The 22,876-nt window shown below is 64.7% G+C and overlaps 2 protein-coding genes across 2 annotated transcripts in view; one reads left to right on the top strand and one right to left on the bottom strand.

Moving 5' to 3' along the window:
* Positions 1 to 17,000, top strand: part of ATP6V0D1 (ATPase H+ transporting V0 subunit d1) — a 36,302-nt gene extending 19,302 nt beyond the window's left edge. The window contains exons 2-8 of the mRNA XM_056135892.1: positions 6,290 to 6,461; positions 11,848 to 12,026; positions 13,065 to 13,144; positions 15,802 to 15,879; positions 15,964 to 16,140; positions 16,237 to 16,314; positions 16,404 to 17,000. Coding sequence (XP_055991867.1) covers positions 6,290 to 6,461; positions 11,848 to 12,026; positions 13,065 to 13,144; positions 15,802 to 15,879; positions 15,964 to 16,140; positions 16,237 to 16,314; positions 16,404 to 16,565 — 926 coding nt within the window. The 3' untranslated portion in view covers positions 16,566 to 17,000. The remainder of the gene's footprint in view (positions 1 to 6,289; positions 6,462 to 11,847; positions 12,027 to 13,064; positions 13,145 to 15,801; positions 15,880 to 15,963; positions 16,141 to 16,236; positions 16,315 to 16,403) is intronic.
* A 784-nt stretch (positions 17,001 to 17,784) lies between these two features.
* Positions 17,785 to 22,453, bottom strand: HSD11B2 (hydroxysteroid 11-beta dehydrogenase 2). The gene is made up of 5 exons (XM_056136126.1): positions 22,189 to 22,453; positions 18,877 to 19,089; positions 18,589 to 18,774; positions 18,330 to 18,467; positions 17,785 to 18,200 (listed from the first exon to the last, which is right to left on the bottom strand). Exons 1-5 carry the CDS (start codon positions 22,451 to 22,453, stop codon positions 17,785 to 17,787), a joined length of 1,218 nt encoding a protein of 405 aa, XP_055992101.1.
* Between the last annotated feature and the right edge of the window lie 423 nt (positions 22,454 to 22,876).

Here is a 22,876-nt window from a genome sequence, read left to right as displayed (position 1 = left end):
GGGCTGGCAGCATCTAGAAAATTTCAGGAAGTGGAGGGGGCTGGGCTGCCCGGCTGCCACCTCTCCAGGCTTGGCCAGGGCAGGCTGCCAAGCCCATACTTGGTCCTAGAGAGAGCACAGAAAGAGCAGCAGGCCGACCTGCTGCCGTGGAGGCCACCGCTCCTCACGCTGAGCCCAGGCTCGGTGACAGAGCCGGGGGGAGGGGGGGATGGTGGAAAGGCAGATGGAAGCCGGAGACCAGCTGGAGCTGGGGGCTGCCCGCAGGCCTGGGGGTGAGCAGCCCCGTGAGCTGCGCATCAGGGTACAGCCCTTCCCCGGTGCCAGGATGGTGTGTGGGGCGGCGGGGAAGAGAGCGAGAGCGAGCGAGAGCGAACTCAGCCGGCCCCGCTGGGAGGGCAGCGGCCTGTGATGCTGTGGAGACGCCTGAGTCTGATGCAGGAGCCGCGCGTGCTCTGCACCAGCCGAACGTGGCACCTGGGTCCCAGCAAGACTGTGGTCACGGGCAGGTCTCTTGCAAAGGTCAGAGATAGACTCCTGCTCTGGGGGCCGCTGGGTGAAGTGACAGTGAGGTGTGCCCGCGGAGAGTGTCCCGCGGTGATGGCGCAGTGAGCACATCGGGTTGCCGAGAGTGCCAGGGTGTGGGCTAGAGGCCAGACCCAGTGACCGTGGTAGCGACGGGACTGGGCAGAGCGAGGGGTGAACTTGGGAACACCAGAGACGAGTCGTGGTGGGCGGGGGTAAGGGATGGGGCGGGGGAAGAAGTTTCCTGAGGGGGGATCCGGGGCCTCTGAGGTCCTGGGCTGGAGGCCTCCCGCTGGGGAGCGTTCCAGGCAGACGCTGCTAGAACTTCCCGGAGTGGCCCTTGGACAGGAGCGGTCAGCCCAGAGGAAGCTGGAGCCAGGAGATCCCGGATCGGCCCAGACGTTCCTGGGCCAGGCCACAGGCGGGAGGAGTTGGGGTAGACAGAACGGCTTGTGGGTAGAGCAGCGCCATCCCTGAGTCTGCACTGAGCGGAACCCTGCTCCGGCCTCGGCCCCGCGGTCTGGGGCACCTGGGGGCAGGCCTGGAGGCTCGGCTTCCGAGCCCAGCGCGTGGAGCAGAGCTCGCCCCTGCCTTCCGGCGCCCCTCGTGTCCTCGCCTGCCCTCGGTGGCTGGGCCAGGGCTGGGTGGCCGGTCTCCCACGAAGCTCTCAACAAGTTCCAGGCCTCTCCTCCTGAGCTCAGATCCCACCCCCCTGAGCCAGCCCCCCTCCCCTGCAGGACGCCGGTCTCTGCCTGCCTGTCTAAAGGGCCTGGGGCCGTCAGTCCCTGCGCATGGGCACCAGGTTTCTCGAGGCGGGTCAGAGCGAGTTCAGAGTCTCAGCCCTGTGTGGTCTTGGCCGAGGGACTGGCGACCCCACTGCCTGCCAGTGTCCTGTTGGCTGGCACGCCGTCTCCCCTCTCTCCTAGTCACAGGAAGCCCGGGGCTCCGCTGGGGAAGTGTTTCTGGGATGGCCTTGGACCTGGTCTCGGGGTTCCTGGTAAGGACGACTCCGCCGGCAGTGGGCAAGATTCTCGGCAGTCTTGGGGGCTCGCTGTGCGCCGCCAGCCCAAACCACCCTGTGTTCCAGCCGCGCGGGAGCTGCACCCCCCCTCCCCCCCAGCTGCAGCGTCAGCAGAGTGCCGCAGCCAAGCACGGGATGTTTGCTCCAGAGAGGCCCGCCTGCCTGCGGGGCGGGGGCAGGCCCGAGAGCACCCCCCACCCCCCTCGGCTTTGCACCCTCCTTCCCCGCAGCTCTCTGTCGCCACCCCAGGAGCGCCTGATGCCACAGGCGGTGCCGGCACCTGTTCTTGCACCCTGCCGGTCCGTGCAGGTGGGCCCTGGTGTCCCAACTCGTGTCCGGGCTATGGAGGGGCCATCCTGCTGCCCTCTCTGACCCTCACTCCTCAGTAGTGCTCCCTGGCAGCTCGCCAGGGACTGAAGTGTCTGGGCAGTTAAGTCTGTATCGGGAAGGTTTGTCCTGAGCCAGATGCCATGTGAGAGCAGGTGTGTGTGTGTGTGTGTGTGTGTGTGTGTGTGTGTGTGAAGGCAGGTTGTGTGTGTGTGTGTGTGTGTGTGTGTGTGTGTGTTGGGGGCAGGGACGGGGGTGGTGTAGAGGACACTGGAAGTGGTGACAGCCTTTTGGACATGCTTCCTGTCCCCTCTGTGGCTGGGAAGTGGGCATGGCCTGGAGTCCAGCACACGGGTTGCTCCTGGCCTGGAGCTGAGCTGGGATGCTGGTTCCCACCTGCCCCATGCTAGGTGTTGGGCAGAGTGGGGGACTCGGAAGGCAAAGGCGCATGGGAAAATGTGAGGCAATTTGAACTGTGCCCGGGAAAGCAGCCTCGTGGGCCGGGGCGCAGAGTCTCACCGCTGGAGAGTCAGGGGGGCGGCCAGCAAGAGATCGGGGTTTGCCCTGTGTGTCCGGCCTGACCTCCAGGCCCAGCTAAACTGGAGAGGATGCACTCTCTCTGCTACCCGGACTGGTGGTTACTGGCCGGTTGGAAGAAGGGCCAGTTTGGGACTGGCACCCGCCGGTCCGGACCGTCTGGCCCCGGCTCCCCCCAGCTGTCTGCTCCACCCAAGCAGGTTCCCAGGGACAAGCCAGGCTGCTGCTATGCCTGGTCAGACCCTCACTTCTCCCTCCCTCCCTTCTCTCCTTCTTCCCTTCTTTCCCTCCCCTGCACCTACCTCTTCCTTCTTGCTGTGCTCAGGGTTTCACTCCTGGCTCCATGCTCGGGGAGCACCCTGGCAGGCTGTCTCCTCAAGTCCTGAGCATTGACAAGTGTGTTCCCCAGAACACAGAGAGAGAGAGAAAGAGAGAGAGGGAGGGAGGGAGGGAGGGAGAGAGAGGGAGGGAGGGAGGGAGGGAGAGAGAGAGAGAGAGAGAGAGAGAGAGAGAGAGAGAGAGAGAGAGAATGAGAGAGAGAACAACAAAACAACAATAGACCACTAAGGGCATTAGTGTATTTTAAAAAAAAGATGAATTTCTCACACATAAACCTACTCTAGGGACTTGAGTGATAGTACAGCAGGGAGGGCGTTTGCCTTGCACGTGGTTGATCCGGGTTCAATCCTCAGCATCCCATATGGTTCCCCGAGCACCACCAGGAGTAATTCCTGAGTGCACAGCCTGGAGAAACCCCTGAGCATCGCCGGGTGTGACCCAAAAAGTAAAAAACCAAACAAAAAGCGTTGGTTCTTTTTATTTTTTTTTAATTTTTATTAGTGAAACACCATGAGGTACAGTTGTAGACTTACAAATTTTTGTGCTTGGGTTTCAGTTATACAATGATCGAGTACCTATCCCTCCACCAGTGCCAATTCTCCACCATCACTGATACTGGTATCCCTCCCACTGCCCATCCCCCCATCCCACCCTGCCTCTGTGGCAGGGCATTCCCTTTTGTTCGCTCTCTCCTTTTGGGTGCTGTGGTTTGCAAAAGAGGCAATCATGTTCAGTCTATAGTCTACTTTCAGCATGCATCTCCCATCCTGGGAGGATCCTCCCAACACCCTTTATTTGGTTTTCCCTTCTCTATCTGAGCTGCCTTTTCCCCTAGCATGTGCGGCTGGCCTCTAAGCCATGGAGTAAACCTCCTGGTACTTATCTTGGCTATCCTTGGGTGTTAGTCTCCTATTTTGTTACTTTATGTTCCCCAGATGAATGCAGTCTTTCTATGTCTGTCCCTCTCATTCTGACTCATTTCGCTTAGCATGATACTTTCCATGTAGTACCACTTGTATGTAAATTTCATGGCTCCATCTTTTCTAACAGCTACATAGTACTCCATTGTGTAGATGTACCAAAGTTTCTTTAACCAGTCATCTGTTCTCAGGGACTCGGGTTTTTACCAGATTCTAGCTATTGTAAATGGTGGTTCTTTTGAAAAGGTGGTAGCACTCACTGCGTCAGGCTCATGGATTCATTCATTCATTTCATTCATCATCCTGTTATTCGTCGATTGCCTCGAGCAGGCCCCAGTAACGTCTCTTTCATCCTAGCCCTGAGATTATATTCAAGGCTCTTTAGGAGAATGAGACCCATCATTGTTACTGGTATTTGGCATATTTGGTACGCCACAGGGAGTTTGCCAGACTCTGCCCTGTGGGCAGGCTACATTCGATAGCCTGCAAGTTTGTCCAAAGTAGGAATGAGATAATAAGATGTCATAAAAAGATGTCCTGATAAGATGTCGCGCGGTTCTGGGAGCTGGATTTTATAGTCTCTGAGTCTTGGCCGTTGATGGGATTACATGACACCAGGGGGCCAGGTGGTGGGTGTGACCCCCCCCACACTGGAATTTGGAGGATCTGGGTGGAGGATGCTCGACTCCAATCCAAGTAGGCTTGGAGATCTTGGCCCCGGAACCCGCGTGGATTTGTCCCTCTGCCAGTACCTTTATGTGTGCGGAGAGTGGTCTCAGCATGGTGGTGGCTGGTCCTGGAGGTCTTCGGCTGCCGGAGCCCTGGTCGGGGCAGGGAGGAAAGCTCAACCCGCTCCCCTCCAAGGGGCCCCGGCGAGGAACAGCCAGGCGCGGGGGCAGGAGACTGTACTGTTCTCGTCCGGGAGCTGGATTTTATAGTCTCTGAGTCTTGGCCGTTGATGGGATTACACGGCACCAGGGGGCCAGGTGGTGGGTGTGACCCCCGCCTACTGGAATTTGGAGGATCTGGGTGAAGGATGCTCGACTCCAGTCCGAGTAGGCTTGGAGATCTCGGCCCCGGACATGGATTAAAAAAACAAAACAAAACAAAACAAAAAAGCCTGACAAGGTAACGAACAGGGCTGTGCTGTGCCCAGCCACCTCCATCTTGCAGGAATCATCAGCACGGGTTCCACATCACATGGATAAGCCTGCATGGCTGTGCCGGCTGGCCGGTCGGCCATCAGGGAACACGGGCCTGGGCCAGGCTGCAGGGGCGGGGTCAGGGGCCTGTTCGGGAGGGCGGAGGGTGTGCCCCATCCCGAGGAGTAAGGGCCAGAGTTTCTGCCTCGTGTCCCCTGGGATCTGTCCCTCTCCTGAGTGGCCATGGGGCAGTCAGACCGAATGGTAGGGTCATAGTGGAGGCCACCTGCCAGTCTCACCGCAAGTAGGGCCCCCAGGCCACAGAGGATGTGAGGGCTGTCTGCACTCCCCTCAAGGGTGCCCCCCAATGCCCCCATCCCACCCAGCTCGCCTGGGACGAGCTTCGCCAGGAGACGGGCTTCAGAGGCCCCCCGCCGTGGAAGGGTGGAGGGATGGGTGCCCTGCTCGCCCTCTCGAACGGCTCAGGGTCGCGGCCTTCCAGGCGGAAACGTTCCCGGCGTGACCTTCCAGTCAGCCTCTTAGAGGGAGAGTGTGGAGGCCTGAGGCGCGCCTTCCCGCTGTCCTTGGTACTGCCACTGTGGCCGGTGTCCCTGTTCCCTGTCCAGGAGTAAACTCTCCTGCCGTCTGTCTTCACCCCACAATGAGCAGCCCCAGAACCCCTGCAGGGGCTAGATGTGACCTATTCTGGGGGTCGCCAAAAAAACGTGAGGGGGCTGTGTGCCGGGGCTTGCGGGAGAGAGCCCTGGAGAGGGGCAGCTTCGGGAGAAATGGTCACCTGCCAGGCAGGGGACAGACCAGGGCCATGGTGTGCTGATAGTGATGACTGAGGGATGTGGGGGTGGGGCGGGGGTGCAGAGGTTCCATAGACTCGAGACCTCAAGGAGGTGGCACGATGGCTGGGCGACTCAGGACAGCCATCACCAAAACCCACTGCACCCCGCCTCCTGTCCAGCGTGCCCGCTGTCCCCTCCCTGCTGTCCTCTAGGTCTCGGGTGCCAAGGACCACCTGCCTCCAACTCTCATGTCACCCGTCTGCCCCTCCTTGCCCTTCGCTGTGGCCTCATCCTCTCGGGCCCACCTTGCTGCCCTTCCCCTCTGGTTTCTGCTGTGGCGGGGTGGGGGGGATGGGTGGCAGGGGGTTGATTCGCCCCTTCAGCCCCAAGGCCCTGGAGAGCAGGGCCCCAGCATTCTCTCAGCATCATCCTCAAACCCGCCTCAGAGGGGCCTCGGAGGCTTCGTCCTGGCCGTGGTGCCTGGGTTGGAGATGCGTTGATCATCTTGTCATGCCGATGACTAGCCAACCCCCAGGGGCCCAGCCTGTCTCCAGGGCCTTGGCCTGGGCTGAGAGAGTGGGCCCTGGTCCGCCAGGGCGATAGAGGTGGGCCCGGAAACCTGGGCTGCCGGGACCCGGCCTGGCAAAGACTCAGGACCTGCCCTCCCCGTCCCTCCTTGACTCTCAGACCTGAAGCTGCACCTGCAAAGCACCGACTATGGCAACTTCCTGGCCAATGAGGCGTCCCCGCTGACCGTGTCGGTCATCGACGACCGGCTCAAGGAGAAGATGGTGGTGGAGTTCCGCCACATGCGGAACCACGCCTACGAGCCCCTTGCCAGCTTCCTGGACTACATCACGTGAGTGTGTCCCCGCTGCCCGCAGTGCCCACCCACCCACCCACCCATGTGCAGTCTGCTTCAACTGGGCCACCCCTGTTTATTCCTCCACCTCTGAGTCCTGCAGCGCCCCCGCGGAATACGCCTGGGGACCTCGGGCTCTGTGCGGGCATGGCTCGAGCACTGAGACAGGCTCCTCCAACTCTGCCCGCATCTCTGTGTCTGGGGCTGAAAGCCTGCCCCTCCCCCTCAGCCAGGAGCATCCCCTAAGCCCCAGGAGAAGCTAAGCCGAGGCCCTGAGCCTGCAGCGGGGGCCGTGGGGCTCCGGCGGGGGGGGGGCGGGGAGAGCAGCCCCGGGGCCGGCAGAGGCTGCAGGGCTGGCTCGTGTGAGTGATCTGCAGGGGTCAGTAGGACTGTGCGTGTGGGACCCTCGGCCACTCACTAGCTTCTGCCAGCCCTTGACCGCAGCCCCTGTTCTAGGGCTCTGGTCCCCCATCCCTTCCCGTGCCTGCAGGGGTGGTGCCGGATGCTGGCCTGACCCCACACCCTCCCCTGGAACTGCCATTGCCAGCCCCCGCCCACTCAGGGCTGCCACCCTCAGGTGGGCACGGGTTCTCACCGGTCGGGGGACAGCCTCCTGGTCCTGCTGGGCTCCGGAGGCTGGGGGTGGGGGTGGATTTTCCCGCGGGGCCTCATCTGCCAGTCTGCCTCTGGCCTGGGCCTTTGTGTCCCTTGCTCCTCAGCCAGCTCTGGGCACACACCCGGAAGCAGCGCCTTTATTGCCGGGCCCAACCTTCACCTTGTTTGCTCGGGCACCTTCAGCTCCTGGGGGTCATGTTTAGCCTTTACAGTTGGCTGGCCAGAGACTTGGCTCCGTGTCAGGGGTCAAAGGGCAGATGCCATCTAGCTGCTGCTCCCTTGGCCACCCGCCTGCATTGATGGCCCCGGACGTGACACGCTGCCCTCTGAGACTGGGTCTCCGACCTGCCAGGCCCTGAAACCGGAGAGGGCCTGAGCGTGACTGAGCCGCACGCAGCGCCAGCTCTTTGCTGGAGTTTGGCTGCCAGCACCGCGTGCGCTCAAGCAGCCAGATGCTGTCCTGGGGCCTGTCCCCTCCCGCCCCTCAGTTCACGGGTGAGTGGGGCTCGCGGCCCCTCGCTCGGGAAAAGCAAAGCAGCCACGTGTCAGCTGTGGCTGGGACGGCGGCCGCCTGGCCCGTGGCCCAAGTGGGTCATTGTCCCTCTGACCTCCTCTCGGCTCTCCATGTCACCACCTGCCCTGAGCAGATGCCCCTCTCTCCCGGGCCCCTCTCTTGTCCCCGGGGGACGCAGTTCAGGACTCCACGGGACACTGGGCCCGGCCTCTTGCCTGTCACTGCCCCTCAGTCCCCACTTCCCTCCCCCGCCGCTGAGGCTCCCCAGTCGGTCATTCGAGCTCCTCCGCCAGCATCCACAGCTCTCTTGGCTGCCCGTCTCGTGGTCCCGCCTGGCTGGCAGCCCCCCAGCCTCGAGGTGCCTCCCGCCCACAGGCACCCTCCCCCACTTCCGCTGCCCAGAGTCAAGAAGCCTGCAGCACTGCCCAGCGTGTCCGCCACCTTCTCTCTAGAGCCCACCCACCGCCCCCTGCAGAGACAGCAGGGACCAGTCTACCACCCGTGTCGCCTATTGTGTCCCTCGGAGCGCGGTCACCCCATATTGCAGCCAGTCCTGCTCACTGAGGCCTTGTGATCAGGTCCATTGGCATTTGTCCGTGCTGGCCATGTGCCCGACCCATACCTGCTGTGGCTCTCTCCAGGGGAGACGGCTCTGGGAGAGGCCAGTGGGCAGCTCCCCCAAAGGAGCCAGGGGCCCCAGGAGGCTCCCCGCGTTGAAAGGTCTCCAGGATTGAGGACGGGGGGAGCTTAGAGGGGCTTCTTGGGAATGTGAGTGGCCAGAGTGGAGGCCCTTTCTGGTGGGGGGCAGCAGGCCCCTGAGTGAACAGAGTCCCCAGAGTATGTGGCGTGCCATGTGCTTTGAGTGGGCCACACGGAGTTGGTCACAGGCCCAGCTTCCATGCCGTCACGGGATGGACCCTCTCCAGCCTCTCTGGTATCTGAGGGGCCTTGCTGGGGCCCTTCTGGGATGGTTTCTCCTCGGGGATCAGGCCCAGAGGGGGCCAGGGAGTGGCTGTGGGGGATGCGAGCCTGGTCTGTGCTCGTGGTGAGGGCACTTCCCTGCATCCCTGGGGGAGCCAAGGCCCCAGGTTTCTCCTGTACCTAGAGCCTCGGTGAGGAGGGCCAGTGTGCTGCGGACTTCGGAAGGAGCTGTCCTTGGGCCAGGACAGTGGCCACACGTGGTTCTGGGGGCCTCTTTGCCCTTCTCCCCAGGACATGTCCCTCCCGCCCTGGGCCCTGTTGGGTCCCCTTGAGCCTTCCTGCCCCCCCGCCCCTCGCCGTTCTCCGTGCAGCCACAGGGGCTCCTGATTCTGGGTTCTGGGCTTGAACTCATCCAAGACCAGGATCCTGCTCTTGGGAAGAGCATGCAGCGGCTCTTCAGGTCACGGGAGAACAGCTGGACCTCTGGGCAGGGGCAGGATTTCACAGAGTGACCCTGCCCTGGTCTGCTCTCAGTCAAGCTGATAACTGAGGCTTGGCGGGGGGTGAGCCGAGGCCCCAGTTGAGGTCACTTCCCTTCCCACGCCGCGGCCCCCAGATAGGACCAGGCACAGCTGAGTCCCAGAGCTGCGGGTGCACAGATTGCCAGGGGGCCTCCTACCCTGGGCACTGCAGCCTCCTGCCTGGCCTGGGCCCAGGGGTGGGAACCCGGATGCCCTCGCGGCTGCTCCCAGCAGGTGGCGCCAAAGGGCCCGGCAGTGGTCCCGGGCTGAGCTAGGGGCTCAGGAGACTTCTCGGAGGAAGAGGCTAGCTCAGCTCCGCCCCAGCTGAGTCTTGGAGGGCCTCTGGGCAGAGGAGATAGACTACCCCACTCCCACCCCGCGAGGGCCTCTTCAGCCTGGCAGGCAGCCGCTGTCCACTCCCCAGCTGTCTTCCTCGGGAGGGAGATGCTGACCAGCTGGAACCTCATTTTCCCCCATCAAGGCCAAATGAGGGGAGGAATGGCGGAGCGGCCTTCTGGGGCCAGGGAGGCAGCCACCGAGGCTTGCAGAGAGGAGGAGGACATCCCTGCCTGACGAGGGCCTTGGCCTCAGGCACGGAGCGGACAGTGGGGCGCGCCTCATCTCTGCCAGGCCTACGGTGTCTCCTCTCCCCCCCCCCACCCCCAGAAAGGTCTCAGGCCCTCCGGGGTGTAGGGAAGCAGCAGTCGCTGCTGCCGTGGCCTGGGGGGGCAGGGACATGCCTGCAGCAGAGGATTCCCAGGCCTGGCTGTCAGGAGAGCCCTGGAAAGTGACAGGGTCTTAACCCACGCCCTGGGCATTTTTCCTTGGCACCAAGTTTGGGTTTGTAGCAAGAGCGTTTCGGGGCAGCCATGGAGTCCTATTGCCAGTTGCCCATCTGCCATTAGGGCCAAAAAGCACATCGTGTCGGGGAGTGGCAGAGCGATAGTACAGTGGGTAGGGCGCGCTTGTCTTGCATCTGGCTAACACGGGTCCGAGCCCCAGAAGCCGCATGGTCCCCTGAGCCCTGCCAGGAATAAGTCCTGATCACTGCTGGGTGTGGCCCCAACAGCAACAGCAGCAGAAAGGTACATTGTACCTGGCCTGTTGCCCAGGCCTGGGTGATAGCTCAGGGGGCCGGCACACGTGCTCAGCACCAGCCCTGGGTTCAGCCCTCTTACTTCATGGTCCTGCGAGCACTGTGGGGAGCCACCTCACCCCTGACCCCCCCCCTCCTGTCATCACCATAAAGAAACCCCCGGGGAGAGAGGGCAGGGCGGGAGGGTGGAGCCATGGCCGAGTGTGGGCAGGCACTGAGGAAGGGGCAGGCCTGGCACTCTGTCAGCGGGGCTCTGGGGGACCGTGACTCTGGGTCCGTTGGACCACAGGAGTCCGGGGGGGCTGGGGATTCTGTAGCCTTGGGTGCTTGGGTGCCAAGAACTGTCCCCGCAGTGTCTCCAGCAGTGCCGTGGGGTCAAGGGCACGGGCTGCAGTAAGCCACTGCCTGAGACCTCCGTCCGGGAGGGGACCATCCCGGTGCACATCCTGTGGCCAACCCAGCCGGATTGGGGTGGAGAAAGGGCAGTTGCCTGGCCCTTGGCCCAGGAGAGCAGAGGTCACCACAGGGTGCCGGGCGGGAACTGGGGGGTGGGGGCGCATGGCGCGTGGGAGGTCAGGTCAGGACAGGGTGGGAGGTCAGGTCAGGACAGGCGCCTTGGCTGCTTCCTTTAACCGCCTTCCTGGAGGGCCCTGTGGGAGCTCCCCCAGTGGCCCCGGGTCCCCACCTGCTCCCTTTGTCTCGGTATTGGGGCCACAGGCGCCCCGGGGGTCTTCCTGCACGGCCTCAGCACGGACGGCACAGGATCTGTCACCATGAGCAGCCGAGGGAAGGGCTTGGAGCTCCTTGTCCAGCTCAGGGCAGCAGCCCCCGCCCCTCCCCTCCCCCCCAGCTTCTCGGGGCCCAGACTGGGAGCTTTGTCCTCAGCGGCTCCCTGGTGCCCAGTCCTGGGGCCACACTGGAGGGTGGCCGTGGCTCCTGCAGCCTGAGCTGTGCTGAGCTGAGCGCGTCCTCTGCTTCCCTGTGCCATGTGGCCTCGGCCCCGGCGCTGACCCGAGCGTAGCCGCGGGCAGGTCTCTGGGCTTCCTCCAGGTCGTCGCGGCCCGCTGCTGCCTGCAGACCCTGGCATGGCGCCTGAACGAAGAGGGCGGTGCTTGGTCACTGGCAGGGGGCTGTGCAGGGAGGCTCCAACTGACCTCACCTGGCCTTTGATCCCTGGGGACCTCCCCCCCAACCCCCTATCCCATTGGCTCCTCTCCTGCCTTTCCCTGCAAAGCTGGTCTCCCTTCTTCTGCCCACTTGCTCTCCCTCTGTCCCCACCCAGCAGCCAGGATGGCCCTGACTGGACCATGCCCTCCCGCCTGCCTCTGGCGCCCGGGCCCTTGCACCCCGCACACAGGCAGTAGGGCCCGCACTGGCCTCCCGCCCGCCGGGCTCAGTGCCCTGCCAGCCACGCCAGCTCTGTTCCTCGAGTGCAGATGCAGCCGGCACCCCGCAGCACACCCCGTGCCCGGGCTCGCCTCCGATACCCCGAACCTCCGAGTCCCCAAGCTGCTCCCACGGCAGGGTAGCGGCCTGTGTCTCACAAAACCCACCTCCCCCCCAGGGAAGGGCCATGTCTGTCCTGTGCCCTCAGGCAGGGAGCGGAATCCAGGGAGTTGCTCTGTGGTCCCTCGATGCAGGGACATCGGGCACGGTGGGGGCACGCTGCCAGCCCCGGCACCCCCTGACCGCTGCCCCGCCATGTGCACCCTGCAGTTACAGCTACATGATCGACAACGTCATCCTGCTCATCACAGGCACCCTGCACCAGCGCTCCATCACCGAGCTCGTGCCTAAGTGCCACCCCCTGGGCAGCTTCGAGCAGATGGAGGCCGTGAACATTGCACAGACCCCCGCCGAGCTCTACAACGCCATCCTGGTGGACACACCCCTGGGTAAGCCTTGTCTGGGGATGGGCATCAGACAGCAGTGCGCCCCCCTCGCGGCCACGGTGACCTGCCTACCTGCCTCTTCCCACTGCTCCTGCCCCTCACCCAGAGGCCTGAGCCCAAGCAGAGCAGACCGGGAGGCCTGGCGCGCTCTGGGTCTGGGAGCTCCGGCTCCCGGGAGGCCCCAGCAGGCTGCAGACAACTGTGCTGGCGCCCACTGAGGCCAGGCCCCGGGGTCAGGCAGGCTGTGGCCAGCAGGATGCGGGGCTGTGTCAGAGGTCAAGGAAGGAAGGCGCGCTGGGAGCTTCCTGTAGGGCGGCGCCTAAGCAGCACAGACTCAGGCCTGCTGCAGACGGGGAGAAGGTGCTGCGGCCCCGCTCCCGGCCCTATCCCCGCCAACTGCAGGGACCCGGCTCTCAGGGGCTGACCCGCTGCGCGCACCCTTGCTGGCTGCGTTTGTGGTTGGCTCCTGCAGGGATGCTGAGCTCACTCTGGGCTGTGACAAAGCAGGGTGTCTGCCAGCGCCCGGGGCGGGGGCGTCTGCCGGCCAAGCCTCTGCTTTCAGCCCGATGGAGGTCCCCTGGCCCTGCTGGCCCATGCCCACCACAGTCTGAGGAGGAGGAGGCTGGTTTGCGGGTGTGTAGCAGAGTGGGCACTGCGCCCCAAGTATACAGCGCCCCGCACAGAGGGAGGATGTCCCGGCCTCTTATGCAAGCCTGTCTTTGGCATGGCTGGAGTTTGGGTCTGCCCCAGCGGTGATTAGATCATGCTGTGGCCAGCCGCCGCCTTTATAAATCAATTTTAGGAGCAGGAAGGGTGGGAGAAGTCCAGGTCAGCGTGCGGGGCCCAGTATGCTTCTGCCACTTCAAGAGCCACAGCCCAGGCCAACTTGGGCACCCTCAGGCCCCAGCCAAAGGGGCCACATGTGCAGAGGGTGACGGGGGCCCCCTCTCGAGCCCCAGCGGGGCAGCTGAACGCTGCGGGATTTGTGCTTAGGCCACTCCAGGGCCAGCCCTCACCTCTCCCCCCTGCATCCCTCCCCAGCGGCTTTTTTCCAGGACTGCATCTCCGAGCAGGACCTCGACGAGATGAACATCGAGATCATCCGAAACACACTCTACAAGGTGCGCCCCCCGCGGGCGGGGCGGGGCGGGCTGTGATTTATGTGGGGTGCCGGGCTGGGTTCACAGCTGCACGGGCTCCCCTCCGGGGGGGCCGGGGCAGGGGGAGCTCATCCTCTCACTCCTGGCTTGGGCAATGGGCGCGCGGCTGCACCCAACAAGTTCTCTGCCACGCAGCGCCCCGAGGCGGATGGATAAGATCTGCGGGAGTGGCTGGTGCCCGCTTGGCCTGTCAGAGCTGGCTCAGCACCGTCACGCGCCCTGCAGCCAGGAGGGTCACGGGCCACCACCCAGGCCATGGCCCTCCGGCTTCCCTGACCTGGGCCGCTGCCAGAGAGGCAGATCAGTGTGCGGGTGGGGAGGTGGAGGCAGGGACCCGCCCAGGGCCATCAGGTCTTCCCCGCCCTTCCGAGGTGCCTTGCCTGAAGGCTCTGTCCCTACCGGCCTGGGTCCTCACTCCCTCTGCTTCCCGCCAGGCAGCAGCGCACTCTAGTGACCCTTGGAGGGGGCTTGGGATGCCAAGGTCCACTGCCGCATCCCAGAGCCGTTAAAGGCAGGGCTGGGAGCCAAGGAAGGGTCATTTGGGACAGACTGGGCCCTGGTGCCAGGTCTCCTGCTGGACTGCAGCCAGGAGCATGGATCCAAGGGGGCCAGGCTTCGAGCAGAGGCTGGTTAATGGCCTGGCTGGAAGCGTGTGGGAGCCCTGAGCACCGTGTCTACTGGCTCTTGGCTGTGAGGGTCTCATCCTGGCCTGGTCGGAGCTCACCGGCAAGCTTTCAGGGGACCCGGGTGGGGGGGAGCAGGCTCTGTAGTTGGGGTGGGCAGTCCTGGAGCCTGGGTAGAGAGGGCAGCACAGCACAGGGTGGCCCCCGGCTCTGGGACCACGGGGGCACCACACCTGGTGGTGCTCAGAACACTGAACTGTGCTAGGAGTCAAACCCAGGCGGTTAGTGTACAGACACGTGCCCCAGCCCCAGGTCAGGTTTGGTGGTTACCTGTGGGTCCGTGGGCAGGAGCGGAGATCAGCAGGAAGTGCCCCGTAGCTCCAGTGGGAGCTGGAAGAGGGGTGCCAGAGGCATCAGCAGCCCCACGGGGCTCTCGGCGGTCAGCAGCCCGCTAACAGGGAGAGCCGGGCCATGCGCGCTCCTGGTTTCCGCCCGCCCCGCCGGCCCGTTGCCGGGTTCCCTGCCCTGACACTGGGTGAGGGGTGCGGCAGTCCCCCACCAGCCTCACCCACACCCTGCCCAGATTTAACTGGTTTTAGCTGGAGCGGCTGGTGAGGGCTGCCTGGGCACCAGCTCACGAGCACCGCTTCAGCATTGTGGGCCCCGTGCCAGGCCCACTCGCCAGTCGGGTGGCGTCCCAGCCCAGTGACCACAGATGGGAGATTAGGTGGAACCCTCGGCCGCCTGGTGGGGGAACGGTAGGCAGCTGGTGCCACAGCCATGGGCTGGCCAGCTCCCCGGGACAGGTGTGTGTGTGGGGGGGTGACCTTTCCAACTGGGCCTGGAGGGTCAGGTCATTCCTTCAGCTGCCTGAATCTCCGACAGAGCCTGGGCCTCCTGGGGTGGGCCTCTCCGGGGACCCTCTCCAGGTCTGACCTGCAGAAGGCTGGCAGATGGGAGTATCAGGAACCCTAGGTCCAGTTTAGCTGGCCACGAGGAAGGCGTAAGGCATGGGACTGTTCTCGAGTGACTGAGGTGCCTCCAAGCAGCTGCTTGTGCTGCCCGAGCCCGCTGATTCCTGGGGAACTTCTGTACTGGGGTCTGGGGTCCTCTTACTCCTGACCTAGCCGAAACTTGCATTTCCTCTCACCCAGTAGCCGCCTCAGGTCCGGTCTCATCTGGTATCCACTGGGGCCCGCATTAGCTGGTGATCCGGGGACAGGCTGCAGACTGACAACCTGTCTGTCCGTCACACCTGGCTGAGCCATGTGACCGTTGCCACTAGCCCTGTCCCTCCTTCCTTGACGTGGAGGGGTGTGGGGAAGGACACCCCTACCTGGCTGGTTCCAACTATGTGCTTGGAGCACCTGGCGCCTGGTTTCCCTGTCTCCTGTGTGGCACATGGAGTTTGCTGGGGCGGAAGAGCAGCGCAGGGTCAGTGCCCCAGGTCACCGTGACCATCCCTAGCAGGAAGTGCAGCTTGTAGGGGTGGTGGGGGTGTTTCTGGCCACACCTGGCTGTGCTCAGGGCTTGCTCCTGGCTCTGTGCCCAGGGTTCACTCCTGGTGGCATTCAGGGGACCATATGCAGTGCCAGGGATTGGGCTGTGGTTGGCCTTGTTCTGTCTCTCTGGTCCCGCACTGGCAGTTTGATGCCTTGGAGCTAGTTGGGCCAGGGGAGGAAGTGTTCAGACAGGGTGGGGGTAGGGGGGGGAGCCCAGAGGGCACCTTGGACCTCGGGAGTCACCTGTTCTCATTAGCCCATCTGAGGCTCTGTGAAGCAGTCGGTCAGCCAGGACTGCGGTCCCTCCTTGATGGGTTGAGTCTGTGCTATTCAGTTAGCATTTGAAGGCTGTCCTGGTCGGTCCATGAGGTTTGGACTCACCATCAAAGGGCAGGGAAGGGAAGGGAGGCTGGCGGGGGTGGGGGGTTGTGGGTGGCCTGGCAGACACCCCAGTGTCCCCACCAGGGCTGAGCAGGCCCCTTGCTCCGCACAGGCTTACCTGGAGTCCTTCTACAAGTTCTGCACCCTGCTGGGCGGGACCACGGCCGATGCCATGTGCCCCATCCTGGAGGTGAGTGCCCGCCCGCCTGCCCTCCAGCCCCTGCTAGTCCCACGAGTCGCCCTGTCCACTCACCAGCCTACTTGTGCCCTGCAGTTCGAAGCTGACCGCCGCGCTTTCATCATCACCATTAACTCCTTTGGCACCGAGCTCTCCAAGGAGGACCGGGCCAAGCTCTTCCCGCACTGCGGGCGGCTCTACCCTGAGGGTCTGGCCCAGCTGGCTCGGGCTGACGACTACGAGCAGGTCAAGAACGTGGCCGACTACTATCCGGTGAGTGTTGGGGCATCGGCAGGCGGGGGGCATCAGCCACCCCCGAGCCCGCAGCACCCTCACCCTCCCGCTGTCCCCCACCCCACCCTGGCGCAGGAGTACAAGCTGCTCTTCGAGGGCGCAGGCAGCAACCCCGGAGACAAGACGCTGGAGGACAGATTCTTCGAACATGAGGTGCGTGCCCGGCCTGCCGGCGCGGGAGGGTGGCACCCGGGCCCCACCTCCGCCCCGCAGCCAACGGCCACAGCCGCCTCTATCCGCAGGTGAAGCTGAACAAGCTGGCCTTCCTGAACCAGTTCCACTTCGGGGTGTTCTATGCCTTCGTGAAGCTCAAGGAGCAGGAGTGTCGGAACATCGTGTGGATCGCCGAGTGCATCGCCCAGCGCCACCGCGCCAAGATCGACAACTACATCCCCATCTTCTAGCGCCGCGGCTCCCTGGTGTGTGTGTGTGTGTGTGTGTGTGTGTGTGTGTGTGTGTGTGTGGCGTGTGCTGCCTCGGTCCGGGGGACACACCGTCCTCGTGGCGGCCCAGCATCCCCCCCACCCCCCTCTGAGACTGCTCCTGGGCTGCAGAGGGGCTGAGCACCCGCTCCCCTTCCCAGGATGGACCAACCCCCACCTCCAGAGCACGGAGGCCCCTCAGCCCCGGTCATGGCCACTGGTGTGTCTGAGAAGCATGTGGTCACTGTTGTGTCCCTCCCTAACCTGAGGACCCCTGGAACAGTGTGTCCCTCCGCTCCCTTCTGGGGGTCATACCCGTGCTGTGGCCCAGCAGACAGAGCAGCGGTGTCCTTGGGTGCCTGGGAGAAGTAGCTCATCAGCCCCCTCCCCGAGACAATAAACTGTCCCCGAAGCCTGGCTGTCCACTGTCTCCTTTGTAAAGCCTCGCCGCAGCTCCGCGTCCCTCGGGGAGAGGCCACTCCGGCGTAGCACCACAGCCCCTTCTTCTAGAAGCGCTGCCCGGCCTGTGGAGGGCCCTCTGCCCTCAGAAACCCTGGACCGGGATCGTCCCATCCCCCAGCCATCAAGCAGAATGTCAAACTTTCGAGGGGCTGAGGCCAGTGCCCAGAGCTGGGGCACCGCACCGATCTCTGGGGTATCCTCGGCAGTGTCCAGGCAGGCACCTTCCCACACAACCTCTTCCCTGGGTCTAGGAGAAATAAAAATATCTTTTATTTGAAAAGCGGCCATTGGGCAAGTACATCAAACCACCTCCCTGGGGCACAGGGGCTTGGAGTCGTGTTGCCGGGGCCTTCACTCTTGAGCCATTCAAGAAACGGGGTTCACCCTTCGAATCACAGCACTGAGGCACCGATGCCAAGAAGGAGTCCTGAGGGTGGGGTCCCCATCTTCCCAGTCACTCCGTTATGGGCAGCAACACCGTCTGTCGGACCTGCCCACAGTCACGGGGCCCTGTGTGGGCTCCCCCACAGCCGCCCGCTGAGTTGCACATGGAGCCCGGCAGCCAGGAGGGTGTTTGGGCTCAGGAAGCAGCAGCCTTGGTCTCACCCAGCCCAGCCTGGGCATTCATTGGCCGTGGGCTGAGTGAGGGGCCTGTGGACTCCGGCCCCAGGGAGGGGCGCCGCCGGGGACCCCTGGGACCGCCTTGGCTGGAGCAGTGGGGTTTCCCGGTGCCCGCTGCTCACCAGGTTGCCACAGGGGGAGGGCCCGGGTTTGGTTCTGGGTCCTGGTCTGCATCCTGGGCCTGGGTCAGGCCGGGCTGTCCAGGGCGCAGCGCCCGCGGCAGACAGGGGTTGATGAAGAAGGTCTGCAGGAAGCGACGCCGCAGGCCCTCGGGCAGGTAGTGGTGGATGAAGTACATGAGCCCCAAGCCGCGGCCCGGGTAGTAGCGGCGACGTGGCTGGGCTGCCAGCAGCGCATCGGTGATGGCATCGACGACCGGGCTGAGGTCCGATATGGCCAGGCGCAGCGAGTGCAGGAACTGGCCGTGCATGTGCTCGATGTAGTCCTTGCCATAGGCCTGCAGGAGCTCCCGCGGCATGTTGGCCAGCAGCAGGTCCTTGCGCTCCTCCCAGCGGCCCTCGTTCCTTACAGACTCTGGGGAAGGCGTGGCAGGGTCCTGTGGGGCCGGCAGGGGAGCCGCGACCCCCTCCCCACCTCTCTGATCCATGCCCCCCCATCCCGTTTTCGCAGCCCCACTCACGCCCCCTTCCACCTGGTCCCCACCTGTCCTGAAGCAGCCAGGCTGGATGACGCTGACTTTGACCCCCCAGGGCAGCAGTTCACTGCTGAAGGTGTCCATGAGCAGCACCGTGGCGGCTTTGGAGGTGCCGTAGGCTGCCAGGCAGGGGTACGGCATGTCTCCTGAGGAGGGTCGCGGCAGGCAGCTTGGTCAGGGCCGGAGTGGGGGGGGGTGTCTCCCTGCTCCCCACTGGCTCTGGCTCTGCTTTGGTGGTGGTGGTGTGTGGGGGCGGGGAAAACTCACCTGCCGGGCTGCCCAAGGTCACAATGCGACCCCGGGAACGACGCAGCAGTGGCAGGAGGCCCTTGGTTAGCTCGAGCGTGCCAAAGAAGTTCACCTCCATGCAGTTGCGGAAAGTGTCCACCGGGGACAGCTCCACGTCGGCCACGACATCATTGTGGCCAGCATTGTTGACCAGGCCCCACAAGCCTGCAGGCGGGGAGCAGGAGGAGGATGCTGGGGATGGCCTTCCAGTCCCCCTCCTGGGTCCCCACCTTCACGCCCGCCTGGTTTCCCCCCCACGCCCCTGACCGGTGCTGCTGGTGTGGGTCTTGGTGAACTCCAGCACCCGGCTGATGTCCTCAGGCTTGGTCAGGTCCATCTGCAGCAGCTTGAGGCGCGAGGAGCAGCAGGCGCGCAGCTCCAGGGCCCCGGGGCTCTCCAACTCCAGCACCGTGGCCAGCACTGTGAAGCCCATGGCGTCCAGCTTCTTGGCCGTCTCCTTGCCAAAACCGGTGTCACAGCCTGGCCCAAGCAGAACCGTCAGTGAACTCCTGCCATGGCCCGGTTCAGCCCAAGACAACCCCACACGCTGACCAGGGTCCAACTCAGGCCCCTGACCCTCGCCAGCAGCCAGTGGTGCCCCCTCCTTCCCCAGGCCCTTTTCTGGGAGACTTTGCCCTGATTCCTGCATGCTGGCCACGGCCTGTGGAGACCCACTTTACTGATGAGGACAGAGACCTAGCCGTGGGCAGTGCCCGCCCCCCAACGTCACTCAGGCAGTACCTCCAGGACTTGGCCCGGTCAGTGCCCGGCCTGCCCCTTGCTGGCCTCCACTCACGTCCTTCTCTCACCTGGATGCGGAGAGAGCCCTGGCTTTTGTCTATCTCACCTTGTACCCGGGAATCTATTCTCTACCCTCACTTTTGGAGGGTCTCCTGAGGGGTGCTCAGGGAGCCTGGGGGTCTCTCCTGACCACACTTGCCACCACGGCCACCCCTGCGGTGGGTGCTCAGGCCATTCTCTACCTCAGCATCCAGGCGGCTCTTTCCAAAGCACGACAGCCTCACTCAGCCCCTAGAAACCTCCAAGGCTCCTCACCCCCACCCCCAACCCCTGCCATCAGGATGAAGCTCAAGCCTTCTGCTTCCACCATCCAGGCCCTCTCCAGTGCACACCCACTCCCACCCCTGGGCCTCAACACCCCCTACCATGCCTCCGGGCTCCAGGCAAGCTGGGTCTCCTCCACACAGCAGCTCCGAGCCCACCACAGGGCCCCAGCTCTGGAACGGTGATGGGGAGCGACTGGACCCCTCCCCACACTCACCACGCCTGACCTCAGGTCAGTTACCATTCTCCAGGCTTAGTTTCCGGTCTGCTGTGTGCAGAGAGGAGCCCCCAGGCAGGCAGAGCCCGAGTGGGGGTCCGATAAGCTCCTGCTTCCTTGATTGTTCCCATTCTGATCCTGGCGCCACAGGCGGCTGGCCAGGGGGAGGGGGCTCCTGGAGCCCGGCCCCCAGCCCTGGTGGTCCTGCTGAGCAGTGGCAGCAGACCGGAAGCCCCAGCACCCCCTCCCCATCAGCTCCGCCCCCTCTGCTGAGGCTGGGAACAAAGCTGGGCAGGGGGCTGCAAGGCTGCCTTTGTGTGTCTGGGGCCTGCCAGCCAGCCCCGGAGGCTCAGGGGTCCTTCCTGGAGGAGAGGGGCTGGGGGAGGGGAGCAAGCGCATGTGTGTGTGTGTGTGTGTGTGTCCACTTGCCTAACCTCCCTCCACAAGCAGATGAACCTTTTGCAGGGAAACTGAGGCTTCCCAGAGTCTCAGCTGTGGCCCCAGGGCCCGCCAGGCCTGACCCGCCCTCACGCTCACCTGTGCACGCTCAGACTCGGGTGCAGACCTCCCACTTGCCGGGGAAAACTCTGGCACCCATCGGTGCACCCAGTCACCCAGCCCAAGCTTGGGCCCCTGACTGAGCTGCTGGAGAAGGTTTGTGGTGCTCAGGAGCAATGGTGGGGCGGGGGTGGGGGCTGGCAGCCCTGCGGGAAGATGACCTAGTGTTCCCGGCAGGTGGGGCAGGACCTGGTCACTCACTTGCCTGCATTCCGCCTGCGAGAGGAAACCCCATTGGCTCCCGGAGGCTCTCCCGGGTGGGCTGAGCAACCTTTCCCCTCCTAACCAGAGACCCCGGGAAACTGAGTCATAGGAGGCCCTGCCTCTCCCCTTGCACTCAGCCTCCAGAAGGGGAGCTGCCTCTACACACACACACCCCAACACCTCGTTCCTGCTTCATTCACACATCTTACAGTTTTTCTTCCTCAAGCCCTGAAACAGTCCCGGAGGCTTCCCGCTGCTCCTTAAACTGGGGTGTCCTTCCCGGGAGCCCCTGCTTCACCTTGGCGGAAGCCACACCACTTGTGCCACCTCACGCCCACCTCCACCCGCAGCAGACTGGCCCCTTGTTTGGCATTCAAGGCCCCTCCCGAAGAAACCACGTCCCATCCCACCACGCCCTAGTGGCCAGTCTGGTTACTGAGTGTCCCCTGACCAGACCATGTCTGTTCCCGCCACAAGCCTTTGTCCCACACCCTTTGTCTGATCCCAAACACCTTCCACACGCCACCCCTCTGCTCATCCTCTGAGGCCCGGTTCAAGGATGGTCACCTCCGGGACCTTCTCCCGGCTTCATGTGACCATGTGGGGGCAAGCGTGGGAGGGGGATGCTGGACTGAGGTTCCTAGGGTCCCAGCCCCTCAGCTCAGGTCCCCAGCAAGAGTAGAGACCCGAACACCTGCCCCAAACCAAGGGGTTTGGGGGAAGAGATGAGCCGGCCCCTCCCCCTTCAATGGAGCCGGTGGCCCCTGGCCTTTCTCCCCCTCCCCACTTCCGGCGGGGCCTCAGCCCCCCTTCCCCTTCCCTCCTTCTGGTGACAGATTTATTCCCCGCTCCAGACAAAGGGAGCTCCGCCAGGCGGCCCCAAGCACCTGAGCCCCACACTCCAGGACCTCCTGGGCACTGGGCAGGAGGGCCAGGGCTGGGGTGCTGGGGTGCAGGCTGTGGACGGCTGCCTCCACAGTTTGGGGTGCGTGGTGGGCTCTGAGGGGCAGCGGAGTGCCCGGCTGCCTCTCACAGTGGCCCCCCACCTCTTCTGGACCTCAGGGTGGCGGGTCCTGATTCCTCTTCTGAGTGCCTCCCGCGCCGGCGGGTGATGGCATCCCACGTGGGGGTGCCGGCAGAGTTCAAGGGGGGACCGGCGGCTCGCTGAACTTGCCGAGTCTTCGAAGACTCCGCTCGCCGGGAAGGGCGAGCATGAACCGCAAACTCCAAGAGGTCCCCTCCTCCTCAGCCACGACTTTGCACCGCGCACCTGCCCGCCGCTGCCTCCTGGCCCGTGCTCGCCTCCCCGCAGCCAGCCCGGCCGCAGGTAGCTTAGCTCGGCGGACTCGCGGCGACGCCCGCTGCTTCCTACTTGGCTCGCTCCCCGTGCACCCCCGGGGGGACGAGCCGCTCCCGCGCCCGCGCTCGGGGTCCCGCCGTGCCTCGGCGAGCCCGCGGGGGGCCCGCCGCGTGTCCCGTCCCACCCTCGAACCTGGGAGTCCCCCCGCCCCGCGCTCCGCGTCGCGCGCACTCACCGGTGATGAGCACCGCGCGAGTGGCCACGGGCAGGCGCGGCGGGCGCGCCAGCCGGGACAACGCGATCCAGCCGGCGGCGGCCAGCACGGCGAGCGCGGCCAGCGGGGGCAGCAGGCGCTGGCACAGCCAGTCGAGCGCGGCCAGCAGCGCCAGCGCCGCCAGCAGCGGGCGGCCCAGACGCAGGTCTGCGCGCAGCAGCTGCAGCAGCGCACGGGCAGCCACGAGCAGCCAGGCGCCGCCCGACGGCCAGGGCCAGCGCTCCATGGCGGCGGGGCTCGCTGGGGGGTCGGGACGGGGCGGGCGCCGAGCGGGAGAGCGCGCGGAGGGGGCGCGGGGGGTCTGGGCGCGGGGCGCGCGGGGAGCGGCAGACGGCACCGGCCGGGGGCGGGAAAGGGACACTCGCTTTCTCTGTTCGCCCTCGGGCCGAGCTTATAAAGCGCCCCCGGGGCGGGGAGAGGGCGGGGAGGAGGCGGGGCGGGGCGGGGCCTGCCTCCACTTCTCCCCGGCACCCCCCGGCGGGCAGGTGCCCCCCCCCCCGCCTCCGCCCCGCCCCCGCCACCAGATCCGCTTTCGAAGAAGCCGGAACAAAGTCCCAAAGTTGCTGCTCCACCAGGAGCCGCCCCGCCGCGGGCCGCACCGGGGACCAGCCGGCCGGTGCTGGAGTCCGCGTGGCCCCGCAGCCGCGCC

Source organism: Sorex fumeus, unplaced genomic scaffold (assembly GCF_029834395.1).
Source record: "Sorex fumeus unplaced genomic scaffold, SorFum_2.1 ptg000122l, whole genome shotgun sequence".
Taxonomy (NCBI): Eukaryota; Metazoa; Chordata; class Mammalia; order Eulipotyphla; family Soricidae; genus Sorex; species Sorex fumeus.
The sequence above is the reverse complement of the archived record's forward strand: the minus strand, read 5'-3'. Positions and strand labels throughout refer to the sequence as shown.

Excerpts from the sequence above, each read along its gene's own strand:
- HSD11B2 (XM_056136126.1), bottom strand. The coding sequence starts at position 22,453 with ATGGAGCGCTGGCCCTGGCCGTCGGGCGGCGCCTGGCTGCTCGTGGCT. Across the intron at positions 19,090-22,188 it reads TCGCGCGGTGCTCATCACCG|GCTGTGACACCGGTTTTGGC; the intron begins GTGAGTGCGCGC and ends TGCTTGGGCCAG. Across the intron at positions 18,468-18,588 it reads GACCTTGGGCAGCCCGGCAG|GAGACATGCCGTACCCCTGC; the intron begins GTGAGTTTTCCC and ends GACCCTCCTCAG.